Genomic DNA, 27,567 nt, shown 5'->3' with positions numbered 1-27,567 from the left:
TACAAAGGAACATTAGGTGACTGTCCAGGCTGCCAGCTGTCTCTGTCTACCCCACAAGACTCCCGAAAGTTGCTTGCATCCTTCTCCCTGTTCTCAGATAATATTATATCCTTCTGCGATCTCTGATGTGGTTGAAGACTAGATAGTTATAATTTCCTCAGTTATGATAAAAGATAAGTTAGATATAAAACCTTAGACTCACAAATATAAGATAGATAGGATATCTTCTTTAATATTGTAACTGTAATTCTTGCTTGATAATTGTTTTATTTTCTGAAATTTTACTATATAAAAGTTAAAACCTTGCTTTAAAAAAAAATAAAAGGGCAAGTGCTGTGGGATGTTCTGTATGTCAAATGTGTTGCTCTGTTTGGTTAAAATAAATAATGTACTGACTGGCCAGTGGCCAGGCAGGAAGGATAAGGTAGGTGGGACAAGGAAGAGGAGAAAGCTGGGACAGGAAGGCTGAGGGGATACACTGCCAGCTGCCACCATGAGAAGCAACATGTAAAGACACTGGTAAGCCACAAGACATGTGGCAAAGTATAGACTAATAGAAATGGGTTAATTTAAGATAGAAGAAGTAGATAACAAGAAGCCTGCCATGGCCATACAGTTTGTAAGGAATATAAGTTTCTGTGTGTTTACTTGGTTGGGTCTGAGCGACTGTGGGACTAGTGGGTAAGAGAGATTTGTCCTGACTGGGTCAGGCAGGAAAACTCTAAGTACAAAGCACCATATTGATTTCCAAAGTGGCTGTACTAGTTTGCATTCCCACAAACAGTGGAGGAGTGTTTCCCTTGCTCTACAGCTTCTCCAGCATAAGCTGTCTTCAGTGTTTTTGATCTTAGCCATTCTGATGGGTGTAAGGTGATATCTCAGTGTCATTTTGATTTGCGTTTCCCTGATAAGTAGGGATGTTGAGCAATTCCTTAAATGTCTTTCACCCCTTTGAACTTCCTCTGTTGAGAATTCTGTTTAGCTCTATATCCCATTTGTTAATTGGACTGTTGGGCATTTTTATGTCTAATTCCTTGAGTTCTTTATATATTCTGGATATCAGCCCTCTGTCAGATGTGGGGTTGGTGAAGACCTTTTCCCATTCGGTTGGCTATCGTTTTGTCTTGTTGACTGTGTCCTTTGCTCTAGAAAAGCTTCTCAGTTTCAAGAGGTCCCATTTATTAATTGTTTCTCTCAGTGTCTGTACTACTGGTGTGGTTTGTAATAGCCAGAACCTGGAAACAACCTGGATGTCCTTCAACTGAAGAATGGATAAATAAAATGTGGTACATATACACAATGGAGTATTACTCAGCAGAGAAAAACAATGACATTATGAGGTTTGCAGGCAAATGGATGGATCTAGAAAAAATTATCCTGAGTGAGGTAACCCAGACTCAGAAAGACAAACATTGTATGTACTCACTCATAGGTGGATACTAGATGTAAAGCAAAGGATGACTAGACTGCTACTCATAACTCCAGTGAGGTTACTTAATAAAGAAGACTGTAAGAAAGACACAGGGATTGCTCGATGACAGAGAAATGGCTGGGATCAACATGAGCAAACTGGACTTGGGGGGAAGGTAATGAAGGGTAAGGTCAGGGGGGGGAGAGCTTAGGGGAGTGGGAGATCTAAGCTGGATCAAGAACAGAGAGGGAGAACCAGGAAAGAGATACCATGATAAATGAATACCCCATAGGAATAGGAAGAAGCAAAGTGCTTGAGAGGTCCCCCAGGAATCCACAAAGATACCTCCACAAAAGACTATTGGCAATGGTCTAGAGAAAACCTCAGGCAGTTGAAGTAGAATGTCAACTGCCTGAGGGCTGGAGAGATGCCTCAGAGGTTAAGAGCACTGACTGCTCTTCCAGAGGTTCTGAGTTCAATTCCCAGCAACCACATGGTGGCTCACAGCCATCTATAGTGAAATCTGGTGCCCTCTTCTGGCATTCAGACATGTATGCAGGCAAAACACTGTATGTATAATAAATTTGAAAAAGAGGCATTGATAAAGAAAGAAAGAGAGAGAAGAGAGAGAGAGAGAGAGAGAGAGAGAGAGAGAGAGAGAGAGAGAGAAAGAAAGAAAGAGAGAGAGGGAGGGAAGGAGGAAGGGAGGGAGGAAGGAAGAAGAAAGAAAGAAAGGAAGGAAGGAAGGAAGGAAGGAAGGAAGGAAGGAAGGAAAAAAATAATTAAAACTAGGCCTCTCTGAGTTTGGCAACCTGCATAAGCTTTGAAAGGTTTCTCTAAGAACCTGATGTATAGAGCAAAAACAGAGCTTCATCTCTAATAATAGGAATATGCTTGGAAGAGCTGGTGATAATCTGGGCAAGGGCTTTTTGAAAGGGTTTCTTCAGATCCTGAGAACTCAACACTTTCCACACAAGGGTCTGTGGTTATCAGTCCCAACACTACTGTGGATTTTGTGTATAATGTTCTTCTGTTACCCCATGTTCGTCTTGTGCAACGTTGTGTGATTAGTTTCCTTCTGAATTTGTACACTTCCTTTTAAAACTGAATCCATTGATTTACACTACAAGAGACTTGTTGTTGAATTTGGCACAAATCTCCAGGCAATCTGGGATGGGTCTGTCCTTATATTAGAAGCCAGGGATGGGAACCACTATACTGAGTCCCTTCTGTTTACCTGGTCCTGTCAGTCAGACCTCACTAGCCAACCAGAGCCTCCAACAGACCTGCCAGTCAGATGGGTGGGTTCTTCCGGGAGCCAGGCTCCAGGCTCAGCTCTTCTCCAGAGGAAGTCAAAAGTTGTCCCTTGTGCTGTGCCTCCATTGTGAAGAGATCAAGTCAGCTCAGCACACCATAGTCAGTGAGGGGTTGGTCTCCAAATATGGGGAGAAGCAGTGGGCCATGCAAGGAGTAGTGGCTGGTCTTGGTGAGAGAGGTGCCACATTCTCTAGACTAGGTGAAGTTGCTGACTGAGGCTCAGGAACTAGTTTGATGGGTCCTCCCCTGACTGGGGGGAACCAGGTTCAAGACACAGAGTTCAGTTGGGCATTGCTGGCGCATGCCATTAATACCAGCACTCGAGAAGCAGACACAGGCAGATCTCTGTGAGTTTGAGGCCAGCCTGGTCTACAGCACAAGATCCAGGACAGGAACCAAAAACAACACAGAGAAACCCTGTCTCAAAAACACCAAAACGAAAACCAAAAAAAAAAAAAAAAACAACACACACAGAGTTCATCATTTTCTTGACTGGTACTGCCTGGTCCAGCCTGGTCTTGTGTGGTCCTTGCAAGTCCCTGGGCTGGACTGGCTTCCTCAGAATAACTTAAATCCCAGGGCTGTATCTTCAGAGAGCATTGAGAGCAGATCTGTGCTTTGAACTTTCTTTGTTGCTAATTCACTGTGAAATTCTGGTGTGTGTAGTGCTTATATTGTAGTATGTGGAGAAACATCACCAGATTTGCCAAACTAGGAGATTAATGGTCTCTCTAATACCTCCCAGAAGTTCTGAACTTTTAGTATGTAACTATTAGGCTTAGGATTCATCTGGAGTTAATATTGTGGAGCTTGTGAATGGTATCTCCTGTGTAAAGTAGTGTTCAACTGCTAAACTGTGATGTAGAATAGAACTGAGGCTAGTAGAACTGATGGTATGAGGATTTAACAGTTCTTAGGAGACATTAAGTCTCACAAAATAGAATGTATGTAAGGGTGGACTGCATCCCAAATACCCTAAAGGTAAGTAGTATGCTAACCATGCCTTTTAGAAATTAGTGTTATAAGATGTAAATATTTGTTCACTGGGATTAATCATCTGTTAAGCTACACTCTGGTAACAAGTGAGACAACCTGTTTCACAACTAGCCAAAAGGCTCATCTCCCCATCTAAGGGCTCTAACATGCTGCTCAAGGTGCCATTACAGGGTCACAATCAAAATGAAGTCCCCATGTGCCATGAAGTTATCATAATTCTACAACAGCTGTATCTCCAGCCTTTTTGAAAATGAGTTTTGAGTCAAGGACTTCCATATTGACAGAGGTGAACTTGGAACCTGTCGGAAGCCCCATAGGACATAGCCCCTGACTAACAATCTGAAATTCTTGCATTACTGGCCAGCAACACCACAGAGTTCTAAAATACAAGTTTGAGTCATGTGGTGGGCTGTCCATTTCAGTAACAGAAAAAGGATTTGTGTGTGCAGCATGGCTTCTCCCTACTGACCAGAAGAATAGGAACAGTGTACTGTTACAATCAGGGGGAAACAAACTAGTCAATATCTGGCTCAGAGAGTAATGTTTAAGGTGGTGAGCTTCAGGGGTCTCCTTTACAAAGGATTCATGGGCATGGTGAGTGACTTTTTCTGTAATTTCCCTGCATGTATTAATTCCTTCCATGTGAATGAAGACATACAGAATTGGTGGATGTACAGTTTAGGGAGAATAGCTTGAACCACTGGTAAAAAGGAGATGATGGGCATCATCCTTCAGCAATACATCATTAGAGTGTTTTCAACTTTCTGCTACTCCCAACCACCATGGTGTGATTCTGTGAAATTCAGTTCCAGGACACAAATAAGTTTCTGAGCTACAGAGGTATCTCAGGTTTACATGGTATTGGGCAGGTGAATAGGGAAGATGCCACACATCTTGTGACATAATCTATGTGGCAGGAAGCAGACATGACATTAAATTATTCTTCAACATTGTTTTGTGATTGGGAATCATTGGGGCTGAGTTTGCCTGAAACCACAAGCAACTTGAGGGGCTGTAGAGCCATAGCAGGCTCTGGAGGATATCATCTCCATTTGCAGAGTGGGCTCTGGAGCTTGTGGCCTATCTGGAAGAAATCTCTGTAGCTGTAAGGTCAGGAAGTTAACAATTTAAGGGTCACTTTGAGTTAATTTTGTGAGAGTTGTGAAATCAGTGTTTATTTAATCTCTTCACACATAGTATCATCGGTAGCTGGGTGATACTGGTCAAGAGCATACTTTTTCTTAGCTGAGTTTCCTTTGGTCTTTTGAACAATAGTTAGTACTGTTTTCCTGCTTTTGTTCTTAGCATTTTCTCTCATTCCTCTTTATTCTCATGAATATTGTACTTTCTATGGATGGCTGAAGCTTTGTGGTAAATACAAATGTCAGAATTTGTCAATATGTGTACTATATTTTATAATCCTATTGAACTTTCTGAGAGTTACCACTTTGCATGTAGCTTGGGATCAGGTATCCTATTATAAACTGATGAAAATTTTCTTTGGATTATATTCAATTCATGCTGCAAATTTACCATACTATTATCTTAATATTGGTGTATCAGATTCTCAAGGATCATTTATTAACTTCTGTATTTATTTATGCTTTGTTGTTCTTGTTAATCTGTGAAAGACTTTTATTTTATTAGTTAAAAGCTACTATGGGGCTTGGCCAGTGACTCAACACATAATTCTTCTTGTGGATGATGTATTATAACACCCAAGTTGGGATGTTCATAAGCATCTGGTGCTCCAGATCAAAGGGGTCTGACACCCTCTTCTCTGGTGTGTCACCTGAACATGGTTGGAAGACATTCTTTCTTTCACATATAAACATACACACAAACATGGGGATAAATTTGTTTTTCAAAATTCTTGTGATTTATAAAGCAATTAGAGCAAAACAAGTTACTTAAAGTATATAATAGAATTCATACACTGTTTATTTAAAAATCTGTTGTCTTGCATTTGGTTTGGAAAAGTTTTCATTTCCTCACTGATTCATTAATCAAAGGAAATAAATCGGTGTCTCCTAGGAAATACCATAAGACAATGAGATCTTCTTAGAAGTCAAAACTATTTCTACAAAGTTAAAATATCTGAAAGCTTCAAGCAAATCTCTCCAATTTTGGTGGAACAGCCCTCTTGACCTACCCCATTTTTCTATTATTAGTAAAGGAGAGAACTGGAGTGCACAGGATGAGTGACGGGCCGTTATTTCTTGGAGTTTGACTTCTATATAATCTTGTAGTTCTTGTTAAAGGACCATGAAATACATTTGTAAATATGACTTTGTGTCTTGCTTTTCTTTCCAGTGTTTCCATCAATGGTGCTTGTTTTACTGCCATCTCTTTATATTGTTGTTTCTCTGGAAAATGATAAACCTTCACCAATTTTGTATTCAGAAAATTTCTTGTTAGGAGTTCCTTGAGTTTTTGTTGGTTTTGAAAGTTTCTATGGAGAGATGGCTTCAAAAGTCTTTTCTTGATCTCACAGGCTTGCCTGTCCTTAATTCTGGACATGTCTGTGTTTTCCTGTTGTTGCTGTCTTTGTTATTTTTTTCTGCTTAAGATTGGTGTCATTAATACTTTGGTTGTAAGTTTCTAAAACCTTCTGATATATTATTGCTCTTTTGTCTTAATTATCTTCATCTGTCAACATGATGTGGCCTAGAGTCATCTGAGGGAACATTAACTGAGGGTTTGCTCAAATCAGAATTGCCTGTTACTATGTCTGTGAGAGGTTGTGTTGATTGGTGATTAATGTGGGCAGGCTCTTCCACTGAGCATGGCAGTATCCCTACGCATGTGTGACTGGGCTGGATAAGAAAGCTAGCTGAGCAAAGACAGTGATGAAGCAAAAAAGTTTGTGTGTGGATTTTTGCCTTCAGTTGCTAGCTTGAGTTTATCCTAAGTTCTCACAATTACAGGTGAGATATGGATGGCAATATCAGCCAAATAAACCTGTTTGTTACCTAGGATACTTTGATTAGAAAATTTAATCACACCAAGAAACAAGCAAGTTAGAAAAAAAATAACCATGGTATACTTAAACTGATTTTGTTGCTGCATAGGACCTGGGATTGATGACCATTGGAGGAATGTTGAAGATGCTAGGACTTTAGATGGCAAAAGCCATAGAAATCTGTACACAGAGCTTAATTGGAAATTCTTGTGGGACTCAGAAGTTGGGAGTATTGAGAATAATGCAGACAGTGGAGTTCAAGGTCATAGGATTTCAGCAGGAAATAGTCTCCATGATGAATTTATTTATCCTGATGTTATTTGTGTAATGGCCCCAAATCATTCTCACTTTCTCCATTCCCTGAGAGATTTAGTAAGCCAGAATTAGCAAGTAATGGGCTGATTTCTCAGACAAAACATTGATTTTGTTGGATGGTTATCACTGATGACACATTTAGGTCTCCAGTGAAAAGAAACAAGAAAAAAGTGAAAAAAGAAATCTGTGTTTTGTAGAGAAAAGCACTAGGTAGATTTTGATGATAGTCCAATGTTGAAAAAGGCAGGAACTTTGTAGGACATTGTCAACAATAAAGAGAAGCACTCAGCCGGGCAGTGGTGATGCACGCCTTTAATCATAGTACTAGGGAGGCAGAGGCAGGCAGATCTCTGTGAGTTCAAGGCCAGCCTGGTCTCCAAAATGAGTTCCAGGAAAGGTGCAAAGGTACACAGAGAAACCCTATCTTGAAAAAACCAAGAGAGAGAGAGAGAGAGAGAGAGAGAGAGAGAGAGAGAGAGAGAGAGAGAGAGAGAGAGAGAGAGAGAGAGAGAGAGAGAGAGAGAGAGAGAAGCACTCGATTTACAATAGAAGCCTATAAAGGGCAAGACTCCTCCCATATAAAACTTCAATTTGTTGAAGGAATAATCAAAGCAATTCCTAGTCCCAGGAATATACTTCATACAGAACCTGCTGCAACTCTGGTCTGAGCACTGTAGGATCCATCACAACTTAGAATTTTAGAGCCAAATTTGGGGAGTTTGAGGGGATCACCCTTGTTGTCCTTGTTCTCTAAATAAAATAGTTGCAAAATGTGAAGGTCATGGATTCTTTTGCTTTGGTTTCAGTTCAGCACTGTTGTTTGGCATCAGTCAGAAACCCAGTGAGGAGACTCTGGAGAGTCTGTTGCATGAAGCTGTGAAGGTGAACCTTGTGTGTGTTTTGAGACTATTTGATATTAAGATATACAAGCCATGAGACATCTCCTATGGACAACTGAATACAGGCAGTGGAAGTAGCAAAGGAGAAAAATGTATGAAAATTTTCATGGATAGAGCTAGCTAAGCTCTTTGCAAATTAAGGTCCACATGCCTGAGACAGAGTTATAGGATTTGATATTTGTTCTGCTGAGTTTTCTTTTGCCTTGGTCCAATTTTCCCTCACTGTGTCCACATTCCTCTATTTTCTTTTTTTTTAAAATTTATTATTCTTTCATATAATATATCCCCTCATATTAAAGTTTTCTCTCCCTCTATTCCACGTGTCCCCATCACTGCTCCCTTCTCCACCAGATCCACTCCTCCATTTCCCTTCAGAAAAGAGCAGGGTTTCCAAGCATATCATCCAAACATGACATAACTAACAATAAGACTTGGCACAGACCATTATAATCAAGGCTAATAAGGCAACCTGGTCAGAGGAAAAGAATTCCAAGATCAGGCAAAAGATTCAGGAACACTACCTAATACACACTGTTGGGAGTCCTTAAAGACACCAAGATACACAACCATAATATATGTGCAGAGGACCTGGCCAGGACCCATAAAGCCTCCATGTTTCTTGCTTCAGTGAGCTCCAATGATCCCTACCAACTTGATTCTGTGGGCTGTGTTCTCCTGGTGTCATTATTTCAGTTAGGAAAAATTCTGACCATGGATTTTTTCAAATATTTCCTGGACCTACAAGCTGGGATGCTTTTCCTTCTATTCCTCTTATTCCTAAGATTGGACTTTTCATCATGTTCCAGGTTTCCTGGACTTTATGTTTCAGGAATTTTTTAGATATAATATTTTCTTTCACTAACCTATCCATTTTTTCTAACATATATTAAATTCCCGAGATTCTCTCTACCATGTCTTTTATTCTTTTGGTGAATCTTGCCTCTGTAGTTCCTGTTCCTTTATTTCCAGAATTGCTTTGGCTTGTGCTTTTTTTTTTATTGCTCCCATTTCCAGTTTCAGATCTTGAAGCATTTGACTCATTTTCTTCAACTGGTTATTTTTATTTTCTTGACTTTCTTTAAGGGATTTATTCATTTCCTATAATATATTGTTCATTATTTCTCTGATTCCTTTAAGGAATTTATTCACTTCCTCTGTAAGGACCTCTATCATTTTCATAACATTGGAATTAAGGTCTTCTGCTTGTGCTTAAGCTGTATTGGAATATTCAGAGCCTGCTATAGTATGGGAGGTGTGCTGTGGTGGTAACATGTTGACCTGACTGTTGTTGATTGTGTTCGGAAGCTGATGTCTATATATCTATATGAGTTGGTGGTGATTATGGGTCTAGGTACCTATTTAACAGTTTGTATTTGTTGAATGGTTGCTTTGTTCCTTGGTTTATATTTGCCCTCTGATATTCTGCTCTGTGTGGCTTATGGTTGCACAGAGGTTTCCCCAACCCCCAAATGAGGGGTTGGAAATCTGGTGACAGGTGTGGCCTCTGTTCCATCAGTGAGTCTTCATCCAAGTTGGGGGCGGAGAGGAGCCAAAGTTGGGAGGAGGAACTATGGATTGTGCAATGGGGCATTTTTTTTTTTACTTAAATCTTTATTAAATTTTTTTTCATTTTACACAACCCCTGGTCCCTCTCCCTCCCCTTCTTCCATACCCCCCCCTTCATTTTATTTTTGAGATTATAATTACAATATTTCCTCCTTCCCCCTTCTTCCTCAAAACCAATGGCTCTCAACCTGTGGGTTGTGACTGCTTTGGGGGTTGTCAAACAAGCTTTTCACTGAGGTCACCTAAGAACATCTTCATATATATACATTATGATTCATAACTCGTAAAATTCCAGTTGTGAAGCAGCTTGAAAATAAATTTTTTTAGGAAGATTTTTTTGTAATATAAGATCTTTATTGACAGATAATTCACATAGTATACAATTTTCCTATTGGCATAATTTGATAGACTTTAGTCCAGCATCCTTACAGGCCCATGACACCATCAGCACTTCCTTTTTAAGTACATCACTGTCCTCAATTTCTTTCTTTCCCCCCTTTTTTTGAATGCCAAATGCTGTTCATTGAAGGAGGGAGGAGGTCGTAAATACAGGCTTACAGCACAATGGGAGAAACCCAGAGGGCAGAAGTTCACCTCTGGTATTTTACAATCTTGATTCTAAGCTGTTAACACCCAATATGCAGGATACACAGACAAGGAGCTTCCCCCAAACACTCAGGTGGGTGGAATCTCACAGGGAATCAGCAGAGGGAGGAGATCAAGGTCAAGGTCAGCAAGCAAGGCAACAGTTACCCAAAATGGGGGCCAGGGCCCTACAGGTCACCCCTTTTACTAAAAAATGAGCTTCTGACCTAGGTTGCCTGGGATGTAAGCAGGTCATCTTACCTGTCATGGAGACACCTATCCAGGACACACAGGTGTTCTGTCTTAGGTAGGTGAGCGTCCCCCAGGAATTATCCATCTCTGAATACTCATTATCATACAGGCTCAATTGTGTGAGAGCTGCAGATTTAACTGTTGCCAAAGATATCTAAGTGGCACTGACCTCAAGCTCTACTATAGAGCTATAGTAATAAAAACAGCCTGGTACTGGTATAAAAACTGACATACAGACCAATGGAATTAATACACACACATATGAACACCTGATTTTTGACAAAGAAGCCAAAACTGTACAATGGAGAAAAGAAAGTATCTTCAACAAATAGTGCTGGCATAACTGGATGTCAACATGTAAAAGATTGCAAATGATCCATATCTGTCACCATGCACAAAACTCAAGTCCAAGCGGATCAAAGACCTCAACATAAATACAGTTAAACTGAACTTAATAGAAGAGAAAGTAGGAAGTAGTCTTGAATGCATTGGCACTGGAGATAATTTCCTAAATATAATACCAAATATAGCACAAAAACTGAGCAATTAATAAATGGGACCTCTTGAAACTGAGAAGCTTTTGCAGGGCTAATGATATGGTCAATAAGACAAAAAGACAGCCTACAGAATGGGAAAAGATCTTCATCAACCCCACATCTGACAGAGGATTGATCTCCAAAGTATAGAAAGAACTAAAAAAATTAGACATCAAAATACCGAACAATCCAATTAAAAAATGGGCTAAAGTGCTAAACAGAGAATTCACAAAATAAGAATCACAAATGGCTGAAAGACATTTGAAGAAATATTCAACATCCTTAATCACTAGAGAAATGCAATGGGGCGTTTTGAGAGTGGGGAATGTCTGTGGGCAGATGACCTACATGGACTTCTGGCAGCTGGTGTGCCTTTTGTTTTAGCAGGGCATATCTGCCCAAATTGGGGCCTAGGATACTATGAGAAGGAAACAAGTGGGGTTGGGTATAGTGTTGGGGAGTCTTGGCAGAGTAGAGGAAGTCCATGTCTGTCTGAGCAGCCTACCTGGATATCTGATTGCTGTCATGGCCTCTAGTCCAGCAGAGAGTCTTCACCTGAGTTTTCCTACCTGTTCTTCTGGCTGTTATGTCCTCAGCTTGAGTAGAGGATGTCCAGTGAGTTGGAGGCAGGGACATAGCTACAGGGATGGTAGTTGGAGAATTGGTGGGCAATTGTGTCTGTGGGAACTGAAGGTATGGGGAAGTTCCGTGGACTGGTGACCTACCTATATTTCTAGCTGGTGTGGCCTACACATGAGCATGAGTGTCTCTGTCCAGGTTGAGGCTGGAACATAGTCACATTCCTCTCTATCTAAAGATTATACTGTGCCATTGTTATGTTGGAAAGGTTTAATTTGCTTCTTGATTTTACAAGATGTCACAGTTAGGAGATTGTCTGAGTCTAAGAAGAGACATTGGACATCTGAACAGTGTTGTGGCTGTTACAGATTATGAGGATTGTTGAAGTTAGACAAAATGCATTTTCATTTCATTGTTATCTTTTTATTTTTTCTTATCTCATACAATGCATACTGACTACAGCCTCCCTTCTCTCTACTCCAAGTCTACCCTCCCTGCCACCTTCACACTCATCCAGAGCCACTGCTCCTCTGTTTCCTTTCAGGAGAGGGCAGGACTCTCAGAGATATCAACTGAACATACCATTACAAGATACAGTAAGACTAGTACAAACTCTCATGTTAAGGCTGGATTAAGCAATGCAGTAGGAGGAAAAGGGTATGAAGAGTAGGCAAAGGGGTCAGATACACCCCCACTTCTACTGTTAGGAGTACCACAAAAAACACCAAGCTTCACAACCAAAACATGTAGGCAGAGGACCTGGCACATACCCATGGATGCTCTATGATGCCTGCTTCAGGCTCTGTGAACCACTATGATCCCTGCTTAGTTGAATCTGTGGGCTATGTTCTTCTTGTGTCCTTGATCCTTCTGGCCCTACAATTCTTCCTCTCCTCATCTTCATCAGTTTCCAGGGCTCCAGCTAGTGTTAATGAGGATCATCTGCTCCAATCAACTGCTGTAAGAAGCCCCTCTGATGACAATTGGTCTAGGCATTGCTCTCTCATTATAGTAGTACATAGTTAGGAATAATTTCATACACTTCTTTTTTTTTTGTTGTTGTTGATAGTGTTTGTTTCTACCTTAATTCTCTGAGGCATTCAACTTCTATTTCCTGTTCATCCAGGCAGTGTTGGGCATGGGCTCCCTCTTTTGGCTGGGGCCTCACGTTAGACCAGTCATTTGTTACTGTCTAGACAAGCTCTGAACTGCCTTTGACCCAGCATATCTTTCAGACAGGACAGTGTGTGTTGAATATTTTGTGGCTGGGTTGGTGTCCCATTCCCACCACTGGGAGCCTTGTGTGGTTACAGAAGCTGGTCAGCTCACGTTCCTTTTCTCAATTACTTGGATTCCACACTTTTGTCACACTATTAGCTTCTAGGTTTCTATGCACTAGGTTTCCACATTGCCCCCCTAAAATATCTCCAATTCCAATCTCTCCCAGTATTCTCTACTTCTGTCCTTACTTTCCTTACCTGATCATTCCTGTTCCTGCCCCCAGTCTATCCACAAAATCTATTTCCTCTTCCTAGGGAAAGAATCTGTGCACAAACACACACACACACCTCCTACAGCTGACCTTGTTACTTAGTCTTTCTGGGTATGTGGATTTTACTGTGATTGTTCTTTACTTAACAGCTAATATCTACTATTAAGTGAGTAAATATCATGTTTTTCTCTGTGACTCTTGGTTGCCTCACTAAGGGTACTAAAAACTCAATAAACTAGACATCAACAAACCAAATAATCCAATACAAATGAGGTGCAATTCTAAACAGAGACTTCTCAACAGAGGAAATTAAAATGGCTAAAAAACACTAAAAATGTTCAAACCCATAGCCATCAAAGATGTTCAAATCAAAAATACTTTGAAACTTCATCTTACACATGTCATAATGTGACCCATCCTGCAGGCCAGGTTATTAGGTTGGACCAGAGGAGGCACCACCTGAAAGACCAGTGGGGGCGAGAGAGGAAGGAGACCAGGTGCATAAAGAAAGACAGAGTCAGTCTGAGTCACGTCAAGGTCTCATTTATTGCGAAGTAAAGCAAGCTTATATACTGGTGGATATGAAGGGAAGGGAGGGAGATGAAAAAATTGTTAGAAAAAGGTTCAGGATGAGGTCTCTTTGGTCCAGTGCTCAAGCAACCGATCAATCAATTAGAAAAGGGTTAGGGAGAGGTCTCTTTGGTCCAATGCTTGAACAACCGATCAGTCAATTAGAAAAGGGTTAGGGAGAGGTCTCTTTGGTCCAATGCTTTGAACAACTGATCAATCAAACATACTCCAGGAAGTTTAATCTAAAAGTACACTTTGTGGTTTTTCTGGGAATGATTGTTTTTGCAATTCAATGGTGCAGTTATGCCAGATCGTCCAAGCAAGAAAAGTCAAGGCACAGCTATCCAATTTTTGGTTACCAACAATAATGGCTAAGATCAATAACACAAGTAACAGCTCATGTTGGCAAGGATGTGGAGTAAGGGGAACACTCCTCCATTGCTGGTGGGAATGCAGACTTGTACAACTTAGAAATCAATACAGTGGTTCCTCAGAAAATTGGGAATTGATCTATCTTAAGACCCAGCTATACCACCCTTGGGCATACATCCAAAAGATGCTCCCCCATCCTACAACAAGAATACTTGCTCAACTATATTCATAGCCCAAAACTGCAATGTTTGTGAACAATTGTTCCTGGTTTTAGTTTGTATAATTCCAGAAATTCCCTTGAGATATTGTTTGTTATTCTGCCTGGCATGGATATCAGTAATTAGTCAGAGATACTTTTGAACACATAATCCAGGGTCAGCCTCCAGGGTAGATGATTATTCTAAATGTGTACTGTTTTGTCAACACATTTCAATAATGTTAATGTTAAAATGCTTAGTAGAAGAAAATATTAGAAACATTAGTATGTATCAAAAGCATCATTTGCATCTGTCTAGTAAAGATGTAGTAATGTAGGGTAAACAGAAATCAATTGTATATTTTGCCAGAAACCTGCTTTGGGAGGGGATTCAGGTCTCAAAGATGGTGTGTGGAGTTGGCAAAGGTGAGAGAAGAGGAGATTGACAGGATCTGAGGGTGAAATGGATGGCTACCAGCCATGTTAAATTGAAAAAAGACTATACCTTTTATACTCTGTAGTTCCATGGACGATTAAACAGGAGAAAAGGGAGCATGTGAACTGGGGTGTGCTTTGAAGTCATGGGTTGAGGAAGATAGCCTTGACCTTGACAATAGGCACCAGTTGTATGTTAATGAAAGGGACACAAGTTCCTCCTGCCAGAGATAAGGAGAATTACTGCTTTAGCAAGCTAGAACTCTCCTCTAGCTCCCAAGTGAATGAAGAAACCTTATCCAAATGCCTGACCTTGGGAACATGACTTCTGGGGAGCAGACACTATACTACAATTTCTTAGTCTTACTCTATGGGCCTGTTCTCCTCATTATGCTCCCCAAAGGGAAGATCCTGATGTCTTACTCATTTCCCATTATACCATATTATTCTAATTTTTCTATATTCATTAATTCTTGCCCTTAATTGCCTCAGGCTCTAGTTCTGAATAGTAGGCATTTCATACTTGGGATCCGGTGTGCCTAGTGAATTTCTAACTTTCCTGTTCTTGGTGCAATTAGGAGGGCACAATGAAATTCCTGTTTCCACAGTGGCAGGAATTTTTTCCAGAAAATTAATTTGTTTAGAGAGGCTTCCAGTGTACACATTTTTGTCCTTTACCTAAGCCTACACAAAATTTCCCAAAGGGAAAGGCATTAATAGAGAGAATCATTAAAAATAAGAGTAAAATGGTGCTGAAGAAGTGTGGTCTGCAATGTCAAAATGCTGCAACTCTGTCAAGCCACAATGGTCAGCATGCCTTCCACACCAATATTTCACAACATAGTTTGATGTGCTAAGTACATATTATTTGAAGTTCCATGTTTCTTCATAACCCCATTAGCTGTCCATTTGGCACTTCATCATGATGCCAGAAATGTAATGTCAATGAGACTTATTAAAACAAATAGGAAAAAAAATTCTGTTATGTATGTGTAATGTGATTATGGGTTTTTAGGCCATGGCAGATATGTGGAGACCAGAAGACAGCTTTGTGGAGTCTACTTTTGTCCCTCTTCCTATGGTTATCAAGGTCAAGTCCCAGCCTTGCAGAGGCATTGCCCAATTAGCTGTCTCACTGGTGCTCAAATAAGAATAGTTGAAATATTACATCAGTAAGATATTGTTGTCTTTGGTGATTGTAAACACATTGTCATCTAAGGGTAGAAGCAAACAGGACAATTTGAGTAATAGATCCTATTTGCAAATGAAAATAATATACTGCTGTCTCTTGTTTTCTTTTTCCTTTTTTGGCTTGTGTTAGTTTGTTATTAGAACTAAACACTTGTTCATAACACTTTCTTAGAAGCACAAATGAGTGCCGTGGAATTGTCTTAGTGGGTAATGTTGGAAGCTGCTAAACCTAATGGCCTGACTTCAGACTGAAATAACTACTACAATTTTCCCCCTTATGTCTACATTTGGGCTTTGGCATATGCACACTCCCATACTGGCACATACATACATTATTTATAAGCCTAAATAAGTGTCATTGAGGTCACTTGCAGCCAGATGACTCCCTGAGTTTCATCTCTAGAACTCACATAGGAGTAGATAAGATCCACCTATAAGTTGTCCTCTCACTGCCCCATACACACAATGGCAAAGTTCCATACACACAAACATCGCTCAAACATTTTTAAATGGACAAAATTAACAAAACATGTAACCCAGTTATTGAGAATATATGAAATGATTTACCAGTTTACATTACTGTTACAGAATTTCAAGAGGTAATACTGTTCATGAAAACATTGGTGGTTTCTTTTAAAATCTTATTGTATCCTTTAATTCTCTCATTCAAAGTTAGATCACCTATCCGAGCTGGGCTTAGAAGTGCACGCCTGTAACCCCAGCATTTGGGAGACAGTAGCAGGCTTGGTTTGAGGGCAGCTTGGTTCACATAGTGCATTCTAGGACAGCCATGGCTATGTAGAGGTATCCTGTCTAAAAAAAAATTTACAAAAAAGACATACCTTAAATTATGGATCTTTTCATTTTATAATCTGACTGGACCCTGACTGGTTTCAGCAAATCATGTGTGTTACCTTTGTTATCATTACTCACATGAAGAGAATTGTGTTAACAATGAAAGTAAAAAGCATTAGGGAGAATCCATTCAGAGAGGCTAGAAAGCCGCTGAATCCTTTGACAACCATCTAGAAGGAACTTTCATCACCTTCAAGTGAAGGAGTAATTGTCCACCTTCATCTACACTTTAATGACATATTTGGAAGATAGAGAGTACACTGAATAGGCATGCTCCTCTTGGGTACCCAACTGTGGTTCCTAACCCCCACATCAGATGGCTCAGAACTACATGTATTTCCAGGTCCAAGAGATCTAATGCATTCCTCTGGCCTCCTATGGTACCAGACATACCAATGTGATGAGTATGGAATGCCCTTCTTGATCTCTTTTTATTGATTTTAATTTGAAGTCTATTTTTCTGGATATTAGGATGGTTACACCAACTTGCTTCTTAAGACCATTTGATTGGAAAGACTTTTCCCAGGCTTTTATTCTTAGGTAGCGTCTATCTTTGAATTTGAGGTGTGTTTCTCGTATGCAGCAGAAAGATGGGGCCTGCTTTCATATCCATTCTGTTAGTCTGTGTCTTTTTATAGGTGAATTATTGATATTAAGGCATATTAATGACCAGTGATTGTTCACTCCTGTTTTTGTTTTGTTTTGGTGTTAGTGTGTGTGTGTACTTCTCTTCTTTGGGGTTTACTGCTGTGGTGTTATCTATTGCCTGTGTTTTTGTGGGCATATCTGACTTCCTTAGCTTGGAATTTTCCTCCTAGTGCTTTCTGTAGGGCTGGGTTTGTGGATAAGTATTGTTTAAATCTGGCTTTGTCTTGGAAGGTCTTGTTCACTCCGTCTATGATGGTTGAAAGTTTTGCTGGGTATATTAGTCTAGGCTGGCATCCATGGTCTCTTAGTGTCTGCATTATATCTGTCCAGGTCCTCCTGGCTTTCAAAGTTTCCATTGAGAAATTGGGTGTTATTCTGATGGGTTTGCCTTTATAAGTCACTTGGCCTTTTTTACTTTGCTGGTCTTAATATTTTTTATTTATTCTGTATGTTTAGTTGTTTAATTATTATATGGCAAGGGGACTTTTTTTGGGGGTCTAGTCTGTTTGGTGTTCTATGGGCTTCTTGTATCTTCATAGACATTTCCTTCTTTAAGTTGGCAAAGTTTTCTTCTATGATCTTGTTAAATATATTTTCTGTGCCTTTCAGTTGGTATTCTTCTCCTTCCTCTATCTGTATTATTTGTAGGTTTGGTCTTTTCATGGTGTCTCAAATTTCTTGGACATTTTGGCTCATGACTTTGTTGGCTTTAGTGTTTTCTTTGACTGATGAATCTATTTCTTCTACTGTATCTTCAACACCAGATATCCTCTCTTCCATCTCATGCAGTCTGTTGGTTATACTTGCATCTGAAGTTCCTATTCATTTAGTCAGATTTTCTATTTCCAGCATTCCCTCTGCTTGTGTCTTCTTCATTTTTTCTATTTTCCTTTTCAGGTCTTGGATTGTTTCCCTCATCTGTTTCATTGCTTTTTCATGATTTTCTTTAGGGATTTATTGTTTTCTTCTGCTTTATTTGTTCTTTCCTCTAGTTTTTTTTTTTTTTATTGCATTCTTCCCATTTTTTGTTTGTTTGTTCCTCCACTTCATTTTTGATTTCTTCTATATAAGGCTCTAGCTTCTTCATGATGTTATTCATAAAGTTGTTTTCTTCTGCTTCTTCCATTTTGTGATGTTCAGGTCTAGCTGTTGGAGGAGGGCTATGTTCTGGTGATGCTGATTGCTCTTTATTTTTTTGTATGTACTTCTGCCTTGATGTCTGCCCATCTCCTTGTGGATTCGTTCTTGGTCTAATCAGTGCACTTGGTCCAGACAGAGCTGACAGATTCAGGAAGCCTCTCTCTGGTCCAGATGGAAGCTCTGGGCTGGATGGGAGCTGGGGGGCTGGTCTCTATTTGTTTGTTTTGTTTTTACAGAGCTGAGGACTGAATCCAGGGCCTTGTGCTTGCTAGGCAAGTGCTCTATCACTGAGCTAAATCCCCAACCCCTGGGGCTGGTCTCTGAGTCTCAGGAAGTAGCTAGTGTCTCCAGTGGACAGGTGTGGGGGCAGGGCGTAGAGATTTCAGGATCTTCTGGGGGTCGTGGAGAAGGGGAACCTTCCTGGTTGCGGGGCTGGGGGGTGGGGTAGGGGTGTGTGTATCCTGCCCAATGGCCAGAACCTGGGACCAAGTTGGATAGGTCTTCTCGGAATTGCTAGTGCCCAGGGATGGGACCAAGGCGCAGGCTTATAGTGATATTTTATTTGTACTGAAATGTGATTTTATTTGTATATTAATAAAGTTACCTTCGGGTCAGAGCAAGCCACAGCAGAAGCTGGGCCGTGGTGGTGCATTCCTTTAATCCCAGCACTTGGAAGGCAGAGCTAGATAGGCTGTCTGTGTGTTCAAGGATACAGCCAGCATGGCGACACATGCCTTTAATCTCAATACCAACCATAGAAAACCTGGAGGGCTATACAGACAGGCAGTGATGAGGAGGTCATGTGGTTGGGTTTACAACCAATGAGAAGGCAGAACAGAAAGTCTATAAAAAAGAGAAAAACACAGGAAGTAGATCTCTTGCGGAGAGGAAAGACAGAGTAGCAGTGAATGGTAAGGTTTTCAGCTCTCGGCTATTGCTCTGACCTCTTGGCTTTTAACTCTGCAATTGGCTCTGTGTTTCTTATTTAAACACAGTTTCTTAAAAGATGGTTACATCTACACAGGTCTCTCTGGGTATGACCCCAGGCACTCACCTCTGGTCCAGATGGGAGTTCCTGGTTGGATGGGAGCTGGGGGCTGGTCTCTGAGTCTCAGGAAGTGGCTGGGGTCTCAGGCAGATGGGTGTGAGGGCAGGGCATGGAGATTGCAGCGTCTGCCTGGGGTCTTGGAAAAGGGGAACCTTCCCACCTGGCCTGCCCCATGGCTTGAAACTGCGGCCAAGTTGGGCAGGTCTTCCCCGGGATGGCTGGTGCCCAGGGATGGGACCTAGGGACAGGCCTCTCCCATATATTTTCTTTATTTCTACAAAGTAGTCAAATTGAATAAGTACCATGTTTAAATTTTTCATTAATAATTTGCTTTTTTCCCTTTTCTATTCCCCCCCCCCCCTTTTCAATAAAATAGTATTACTATGATTCCCTGGCTGGCCTGGAATGCACAGTAAAGGCTAGGCTGTCCTAGGACATCAGAGAGATCTGTCCACATTGCCTCCACAGTACCTGCATTATAGGTGGGCATGTCACTCGCTGGATAACTTAGTTCATTTAATTGGCTTGCTAAGGATGAGTGGCTGAGCCTGGCTAGTTAGGATAGCCAGGGCACAGGTTCTGGTCCTAACTCTAGTAACAGATGAAGGTTCCCATCAAATGCTGCTTTCCTGCCTTAATGTTCACTGTCTTCCAGCTATGAGTATATATATATATATATATATATTAATCATTGAATCTGTTATAACTCATCAAAGGACCTAGGAAAAGTTCTGTCCTGATTCTGCAGATGGTGAAACCAGGCTCAGAGGGATAAGTAGTTTTTGAATATAGTTAAGTGTAATTTCTCCTGTTACTCATCTGTCATCTGCCTCACTGAATGCAGTTGAAGCCACCTAAACCAGGCATGGTGGCACAGGCCTGTAATCATGTTACTTAGAATGTGGAGGTAGGTATTTCAGGATTTCAAAGTCACGCAAAGTGAGAATTGTCAGTGGAGTATGGTGAGAGGACCACAGAACCAAGGAAGATTGAGATTTGCTCAAGAAAAGGTCCATAGTCTTCCCTGCAGCTCCAGAAATTCAGGGCCATGGCACCAGCAATTGTTAGCTGAGGTATTTGCCACCCCAAGTTTTCTATTCTTGATAATAGTTTCTATTGTTGATAATGTTTCCTGTCCAAGGCAGCCTAGATCACTTTGGGGTCATACTTCTGTTGCTCATTAAAAAGTAGAGTTCTCCTGCAGGTGGGAGAAATAACCTCAGCAGGGATGAGCTCCCTTATTGCATATCCAATACAATGTGTTCAGCCCTGAAACCCTATAAACACAACCAACATAAATGGTTTTTATTCATATATTTGTGCATACATATTCACACATGCTTAACAAGGAAGATATTGGAAGGGAAGAGTTTGGGAAGGGATGGAGAGAGGACAAGGAAGGGGGAAACTGAGGAAGGAATAAATTTTGAATAAAGAAGCTGTCTAGAGTGATAGCCTAGCAGTTAAGAGCACTGGGTGTTGTTACAGAGGACACAGTTTCCATTCCCAGAAACCTCCTAGTAGCTAGCCATCTCCTGTAATTCCACTTCCATGAGATCTGATACCCTCTTCTGGCCTCTTCAGATACTGTGCACAGATGCCTGGAGGCAAACACCCATATACATAGAATAAAATAAAGCTTAAAATGGAATTCTCTACAGTGACAGCAGGCATGGCTATTTAAAGTGAACTCTTTCCAGTCCTACAGGGAAGCAACTGTCTGCTTCCTTTCAGGCAGAATGATCAGAGGCAAAATGCAGCCTTATTCTGAGGTTAATATAGCTCACCTAAGAACAGCATCCACAGTGCCGAAAGGTGTGATACATCTTTTAAATGTATTGATACATCTTTTAACTGTAGATCATAATATATGATCTAAAAGATAGATTTCTCTGTGAATCTTCATAGGTCAAAGTGGCAAGACTCAGTCTCCTGTCCCTATTTAAATTGTTCAAAGTCTAACCTGGATTCTGCTACTAAAAGAGATCTAGGCCAACTCCGCTTTGAGCATTAGCCAAAGCTTGATTCTGCTGTCATTAAAAAGATTTTTGTTTACTAGTCATTTAAGTGTGTGGAGTGAATTCTCCATGGGAGGACATTTGAATTCTAGAACAGCTGTACATCCAGCATTTCAGAAAGTGTTTCTGATACAAGCTCTCCTATGTTGATTCAGGTGGCTTTTAGTCTAGCTTATAGTTCTCCAGGGCAATGACCTTACTTTCCTCTTGATTAAACCAACTAAATTCTTAAATTAAACCAGCTGTTCCACCACTAAAGTTTAAAATTACTTTTGTGAGTCCTGTGGTCAACTATTCATTACAGTCACAGGAAAAAGATTGTGTGTGGAGCATGACTTCTGCCTTCAGACCAGAATAGGACAAATAGTTTATTGTATATACTGCATGGAATAAATAATATAAGTCTATCAGTTGCTGGAGTTATAGTTATGGAAAATGACCTGATTGTGGCAGGGTTAATGATTTTTTTAATATCCCTTCAGATATTAGTCATGTCATGTGAATGAAGGCAGACTAGATTGGTGGGTATACAGTTTTGGTAGGTTAATGGACATTATGTTTCCTAGCAGGTGGCTCTTCGCAGATATGTCTGGTCAGAGGGTTGAGACAGGCCATTAGCTGTAGCTGTGTGTGTCAGGTTATACATCTCAGCAGCTAATGTCTCACATAGGGGCAAGGTCAAAGAATATTTTATTAATGCAATTTGCTCTATCAGAGTATGTCAATTATTGGTTTCACTTTCTAAAATTTTCTTCAAGTGCATCACTGTCTAATCTCTTACTTGTTTTATTCTCTGGTGTTTCCCTGTTATTGAAAATTTCTTTGCGCTTTTCTCAGATACTATTGGTTATTTATTTCTGTTTAGAGCAGTTTCTCCTGTGGCTCATGCTTGCCTCACACTTTGTAATTGGGAATTACTTTTATCATTTAATCCTGCTTCTGCTGCCCAGGGCTGGTTCTGTGGGTTACACTCTGATTGCTCTTTGCTTTATATCTAGTATCCACTTAAGAATGAATACATACCATGTTTGTCCTTCTGGGTTTGGGTTACACCACTCAGGATGATATTTTCTAGTTCCATCCATTTGCCTGCAAATTTCATGCTGTCATTGTTTTTCTCTGCTGAGTAGTACTCCATTGTGTATATGTACGATGTTTTTTTTTTTTTTTTTTTCCAAGCCAAACTGTATCCAGCTTTATTAAAGATACTTTCCATAAACAATCATGGTTTTTCAGGCAGGATACGGGCAGACAGTCATTAAAAGTATACAAGAACTTCCAAATTCCCTTCTTGTATAGACTACCAAAATCAGAAAGCCACTATAAAACCCGATGAGTCTTCATTCGATGATTTGCAAAGGGGAAGAGCTTAGAGTGAGGGCTGATCGTTCACATTGAGGATGTTGTTTAACAACTTTTCATAAGCCAACCTGACTTTCAGGAAACCAAACAATCACGGCAGAATTATCAATCTGAAGATCCACAATCTTTTATAAAAGGAACTGCTGCTCTTTTGAGAACACAATGATACCACTGCAAAGTCCAGATTGCCTAATAGACTAGCAAAACCAATTTTGGGGGTCAGGTTCCAACAGGTCTCTGGTTTGAAGGCAATTAAGTCTATGTTGATGGTACAGGCGGGGGGGGGGGGGGAGACACACAACAATGAATTTAAAGTTTCCTGCACAAGGCATTTTGTGCCATGGTGGCCACGTATGTCAACACCAGGACGTTTCTCTTGTGAGCCAAGAGGAATCTTCCAAAATTAGCAGGGAAAGATGTTTTCCATCATCAATCATCATCAATCCAGCTTGGGAGACATTATGTTAGTGACTTATGTCCCCCCCCCCAAAAAAAAAAAAAAACAATGAAGTGTTCTGTGTGCTAACAACATAGCTTAAAAAAAGTAAAACAAAATTCTGCATTTTTATAAAACTTGATAAAAAATAGTATTTCAAACTGTACAGTCACCAGAAGTACTCCGTTACCAAAAATGCACACATTTTACTTTGCATCTCCAGCACCTTCAGCTTTTTGTGTCTGGTCTGTTCTGGTGTCTCCATTTTCTGCAGGATTATTCGCATCCTTCCCAGCATCGGTCTTCCCCTTCTTCCCCTTCTTCCCCTTGGGGACTTTCTCTCCCTTCTTTGCAGGGGCCTTTTTAGGCTTGGGCTCTGGCTTTGGAGGAGCAGGTTTAGCAGACAACCTTGCAGATCTTCTCTGTGGCTCGTCCTTCACCTTGGCTTTATCTCCTTTAGTATCCCCTTCAGCCTTTCTTTTGGGCATGGCAACAGCGGGGGACGTCGGCGCTGAACGCGGGGATGCAGCGGTGCATGGGTTTGGTCCGTCCTGGGGTCGTTCTCGCCGTTGTTGGTCCATCCTGGGGTCGTTCTCGCCGCTTCTTGCATATGATGTTTTCTTAATCCATTCTTCAGTTGACAGGCATCTAGGTTGTTTCCAGGTTCTGGCTATTACAAACAGTGCTTCAATGAATGAACGTACTTGAGCATGTATCTTTGTGATATGGTTGAGCATTCCTTAGGTATATGCCCATGAGTGGTATGGCTGGGTCTTGAGGTAGATCGATTCCCAATTTTCTGAGAAACTACCATACTGATTTCCACAGTGGTTGTACAACTTTGCACTCCCACCAACGGTGAAGGAGTGTTCTCTTTGTTCCGCATCCTCTCCAACATAGACTGTCATTAGTGTTTTTGACATGTCTTTCTTGATGGGATCACAGTAGCCCCCATCTGTTAGATATTGCCCTTTGACCTCTAGTGTTGATCTCCAGAGTGATGAAACCACTATCGGCTTTCACACCCCTTTCATAGCTGTTTCATCAGCCAAAAGCATGATGCCCTTTCCCATGTGGCTGCTGGATAGGGAAAGAAAAGGTATTTGGCGTCATTTGGAACCCAAGTCTGATGTCTCACATCTGTGCAACATCATTTTATGAAGAAAATACCAGTGAGATTGGTTGTCTATAAAACACCTCAAGTAGACTTACATCTAACATCTATAGAGTGTGTTCCCTTGCTTTGTTACCAATTTTCTTAGTCTTTAGTTAAACTTTCTGTGACCTACTATCTCCTAAGCATTGGTAAATCCTTTATATCACCAGCTCTATTCTACGTCACAGTGCAGTAGTGGAGTGCTACCCAACACAAGAGATGCCATTTGCAACCTCCACAAATTAGCTCCCAATGGATCTGTCACCTAGTTATCAAAGGCAAAGTATAGAACTTCTAGGAGATACTTGAGAAATTTGAGCTTTGAGTTTTGCAATGTGCCTAGGCCTTGGGAGATTTCTCTAAGGCCCTGATGTACAGGTAAGAAACAGAGCTCTTCCTCCAAATCCAGGAATATGCTTGGGAGAGGTGTGGGTCTAGGACCTTTGGGGAGTGGTTAATGTGTTAAACATGTAAATGATTTAATTAAAGCAAGCTGTTGTATTGTTGGGGGATCAGTTAGAAATTTTGAAGGAGCAGATAAAATTAAAATGTGACTAGAATATTTCTTGTTATTGTATCACACCCTTAAGATTTAATGAAAGCAAGTATGATTGGGATAAGTTTAGGATGCATTTGTTGGGTTACCTTAATTCTTCTCAAATGGTTTTTGATTTACAAAAAGAAATCAAAGTACCTTTTGCAAAAAAGTTACCTGATACGACAGGAATGGATATTATGGAAAATCTAGCAATATTACAGCCTCATTCAATCTTACAAATCACTTTAATAGACTTTTTATCCTAGCATGTGTTGCCCTTGTTTTTATAATAGTAACTTTATTGGCTTTAAAATATGTCTTGTTATACTTGTGTAAGGTTGAAAGACAAATAGATAGAAAGAAGGCTATATTTGTTGTAAGACTACATAACCTACAAGATAGTTGATTTTTTTTTTTTTTTTTTTATAAAAGGGGGGATATGTGGCAGCATTCCTGCTGAGCTGAACCTGGTCTGGATCCAGAGAGTGGTAACCAGCCCTAATCCATCTTTTGTTTACCAGACACCCTTTATTTTTCTTGTCCTTGTTCTCAGAGTTTCCCAAGGATACAAAGGCTTATGCAAAACTTGGTTCAGGAAACCATGGTACCTGACAAATTGAGGAATTTGCACTTGGCATTGTATTGTTGGAAACCTCTTCCAGGATGTTTAGAGCATATGGAAATTAAGTGGCTGAACAGTAATAGAAAGAAATCAAATTCATTTCCTGTAAATTAATTACTGCTTTAATACCTATTTGTTTCTATTTCTCAATGTTTTCCAGTCATCAAGAATTTCATTCTATTTTTCCTTAAGTGCAAGTTAATTAATAAATTAACTAATTAATGTCAGCTTAGGATAGTAAACTGGGGGGTCATGGTTCCTGTCACTGTGTGTCATGACACGGGTGTGTGGGTTCTGGGAATCCATGGAATAAAGACTGAGAGGCATCTTAAGAATGAATCTTAGTCTTTCAAGTCTGTAGGGGGGTACAGCCTGAAAGGAGTGAAACACTATCCCTTCACCTTGGGCATCTATTCATTGTCTTGGACTGTTTAAATCTGAGTCACCTTGCAAAATCTGAAACAAATTAGTTAATTCTTGAACAGATAATCCAATCGTAGGCCACAACCAGTTAATATCACACAATAATTTTTGAAAATTATTTTGAAAATCTGTACCTTCTGCAGCTGAATTCTCAGGTTACTTAATTTATAGCCTAGACAGCTAAGAGAATCTCCTCTGTATTTTTTAGGAGAAATTTGTAATCCCCAATGGGGTAAATTTTTCTGTATTATATTGAACTTTTTAAGGTTTCTGTATCAGAAGCAGCCAATAAAATATCATCCATATAGTAATTGGATCCATAAAAAATTGTTTATGAGTCATTTCCAGTGATTGATTTACAAAATATTGACAAAGTTAGGCTACTGGCAGTGACCTTTAGATGTAACCATTTGTTAAATAAGGAACAGAGAGCCAATTGCAGAGTTAAAAGCCAAGAGGTCAGAGCAATAGCTGAGAGGTGAAAAGCTTACCCTTCACTGCTGCTCTGTCTTTCCTCTCTGTAAGAGAGTTACTTCCTATGTCCTGTCTGTTATATAAACTTTCTGTTCTGCCTTCTCATTGGTTGTAAACCCAGCCACATGACCTCCTTGTCACTGCATATCTGTACAGACCTCCAGGTCTTCTATAGTTGGCAAATTTATTAATATACAAATAAAATCACATTTCAGTATAAATAGAATATCACTATAGTGACCCCTACTCTAAATTTGGATAGCCAAATCTTGTCCTATTTCGTCTTTGTATAACCAAAATAGCCTTATAATTTTTTTCAATGCTCTTTCCAGGAGTATACCCCAATTTAAATATCAGTTTATTAGTTGTTCTTTGAAATTGTAGGAATATTATTTTGAGATGCCCATTGTTGTAACAAATATCTTTCAGATAAATTTATGTCTTTATCAGCCATATAAGGCATTAACATTTTATCTGTTCTTTAGGCTCTATACATTTAATTCATTTTATATTTTGTCTTACTTGAGATAAGGTTTAAAAGTCCACAAATTGAGTGGAAACTTCTTGTAAGGGCTCATTGGGATTGCAGGATATTTGTGAAATTATAGATGCATCCAGCATCAGAATCCAATAATCCTTTATTCTTAATTTTAATTTTAATTAATTTTATTTTTAATTTAGGCCATTTATCATTGATAACTGTTTTGCCAGAACAGTTGTAATTCAGATGCTGCAGCTCTGTGATGTCAGGCAGAAAGAACTCAGAGTTACTTAACTATCTTGAAATTTCTTAGTTAGGAAAGAGCCTTATCTTCCTCTATTTTTATTGTGAAGAGGCTTTTTTATATATTTTTATGGGGCATTTTAATTTCCATGCCTAGTTTTAATATTTTTCTGATTTTTACTGGGAAAATCCTTTTTTCTTTTAAATTTTTCCCCTCTTTCATGAGGAAATTTCCTTTTGTTTCCATTCCACTTTTCTATTGGGAAGATTTTTTTTTAAATTTATTTTATTTCCCTTTTCTCTATTGAGAAAGGTCTTTGTCCTTTATTTATTTCCTGTCTCAGGAGCCATTGTATTTCTCTCTTTAAAAATTGTGTCATTACCACTTTTTGTTTTGACAAGCATTTTAGCAACTGTACATTTTGTTGCTCCTTTGATGGGGAGTTTAA

The 27,567-nt window shown here is 39.9% G+C and overlaps 1 protein-coding gene and 1 pseudogene across 1 annotated transcript; one reads left to right on the top strand and one right to left on the bottom strand.

The window, feature by feature from the left end:
- LOC118571560 overlaps positions 1–27,567 on the top strand; it is an 81,646-nt pseudogene that overhangs the window by 36,832 nt on the left and 17,247 nt on the right.
- On the bottom strand, positions 23,388–23,773 carry LOC118571561 (non-histone chromosomal protein HMG-17-like). The gene has a single exon (XM_036170622.1). The coding sequence runs from the start codon at positions 23,760–23,762 to the stop codon at positions 23,388–23,390; it is 375 nt and encodes a 124-aa protein (XP_036026515.1). The 5' UTR covers positions 23,763–23,773.

This window comes from Onychomys torridus, chromosome 21, assembly GCF_903995425.1.
Source record: "Onychomys torridus chromosome 21, mOncTor1.1, whole genome shotgun sequence".
Classification (NCBI taxonomy): domain Eukaryota; kingdom Metazoa; phylum Chordata; class Mammalia; order Rodentia; family Cricetidae; genus Onychomys; species Onychomys torridus.
The sequence above is the reverse complement of the archived record's forward strand: the minus strand, read 5'-3'. Positions and strand labels throughout refer to the sequence as shown.

What these genes read in the sequence shown, in the direction of transcription:
- LOC118571561 (XM_036170622.1), bottom strand. Translation starts at nt 23,762, where the DNA reads ATGGACCAACAACGGCGAGAACGACCCCAGGACGGACCAAACCCATGC.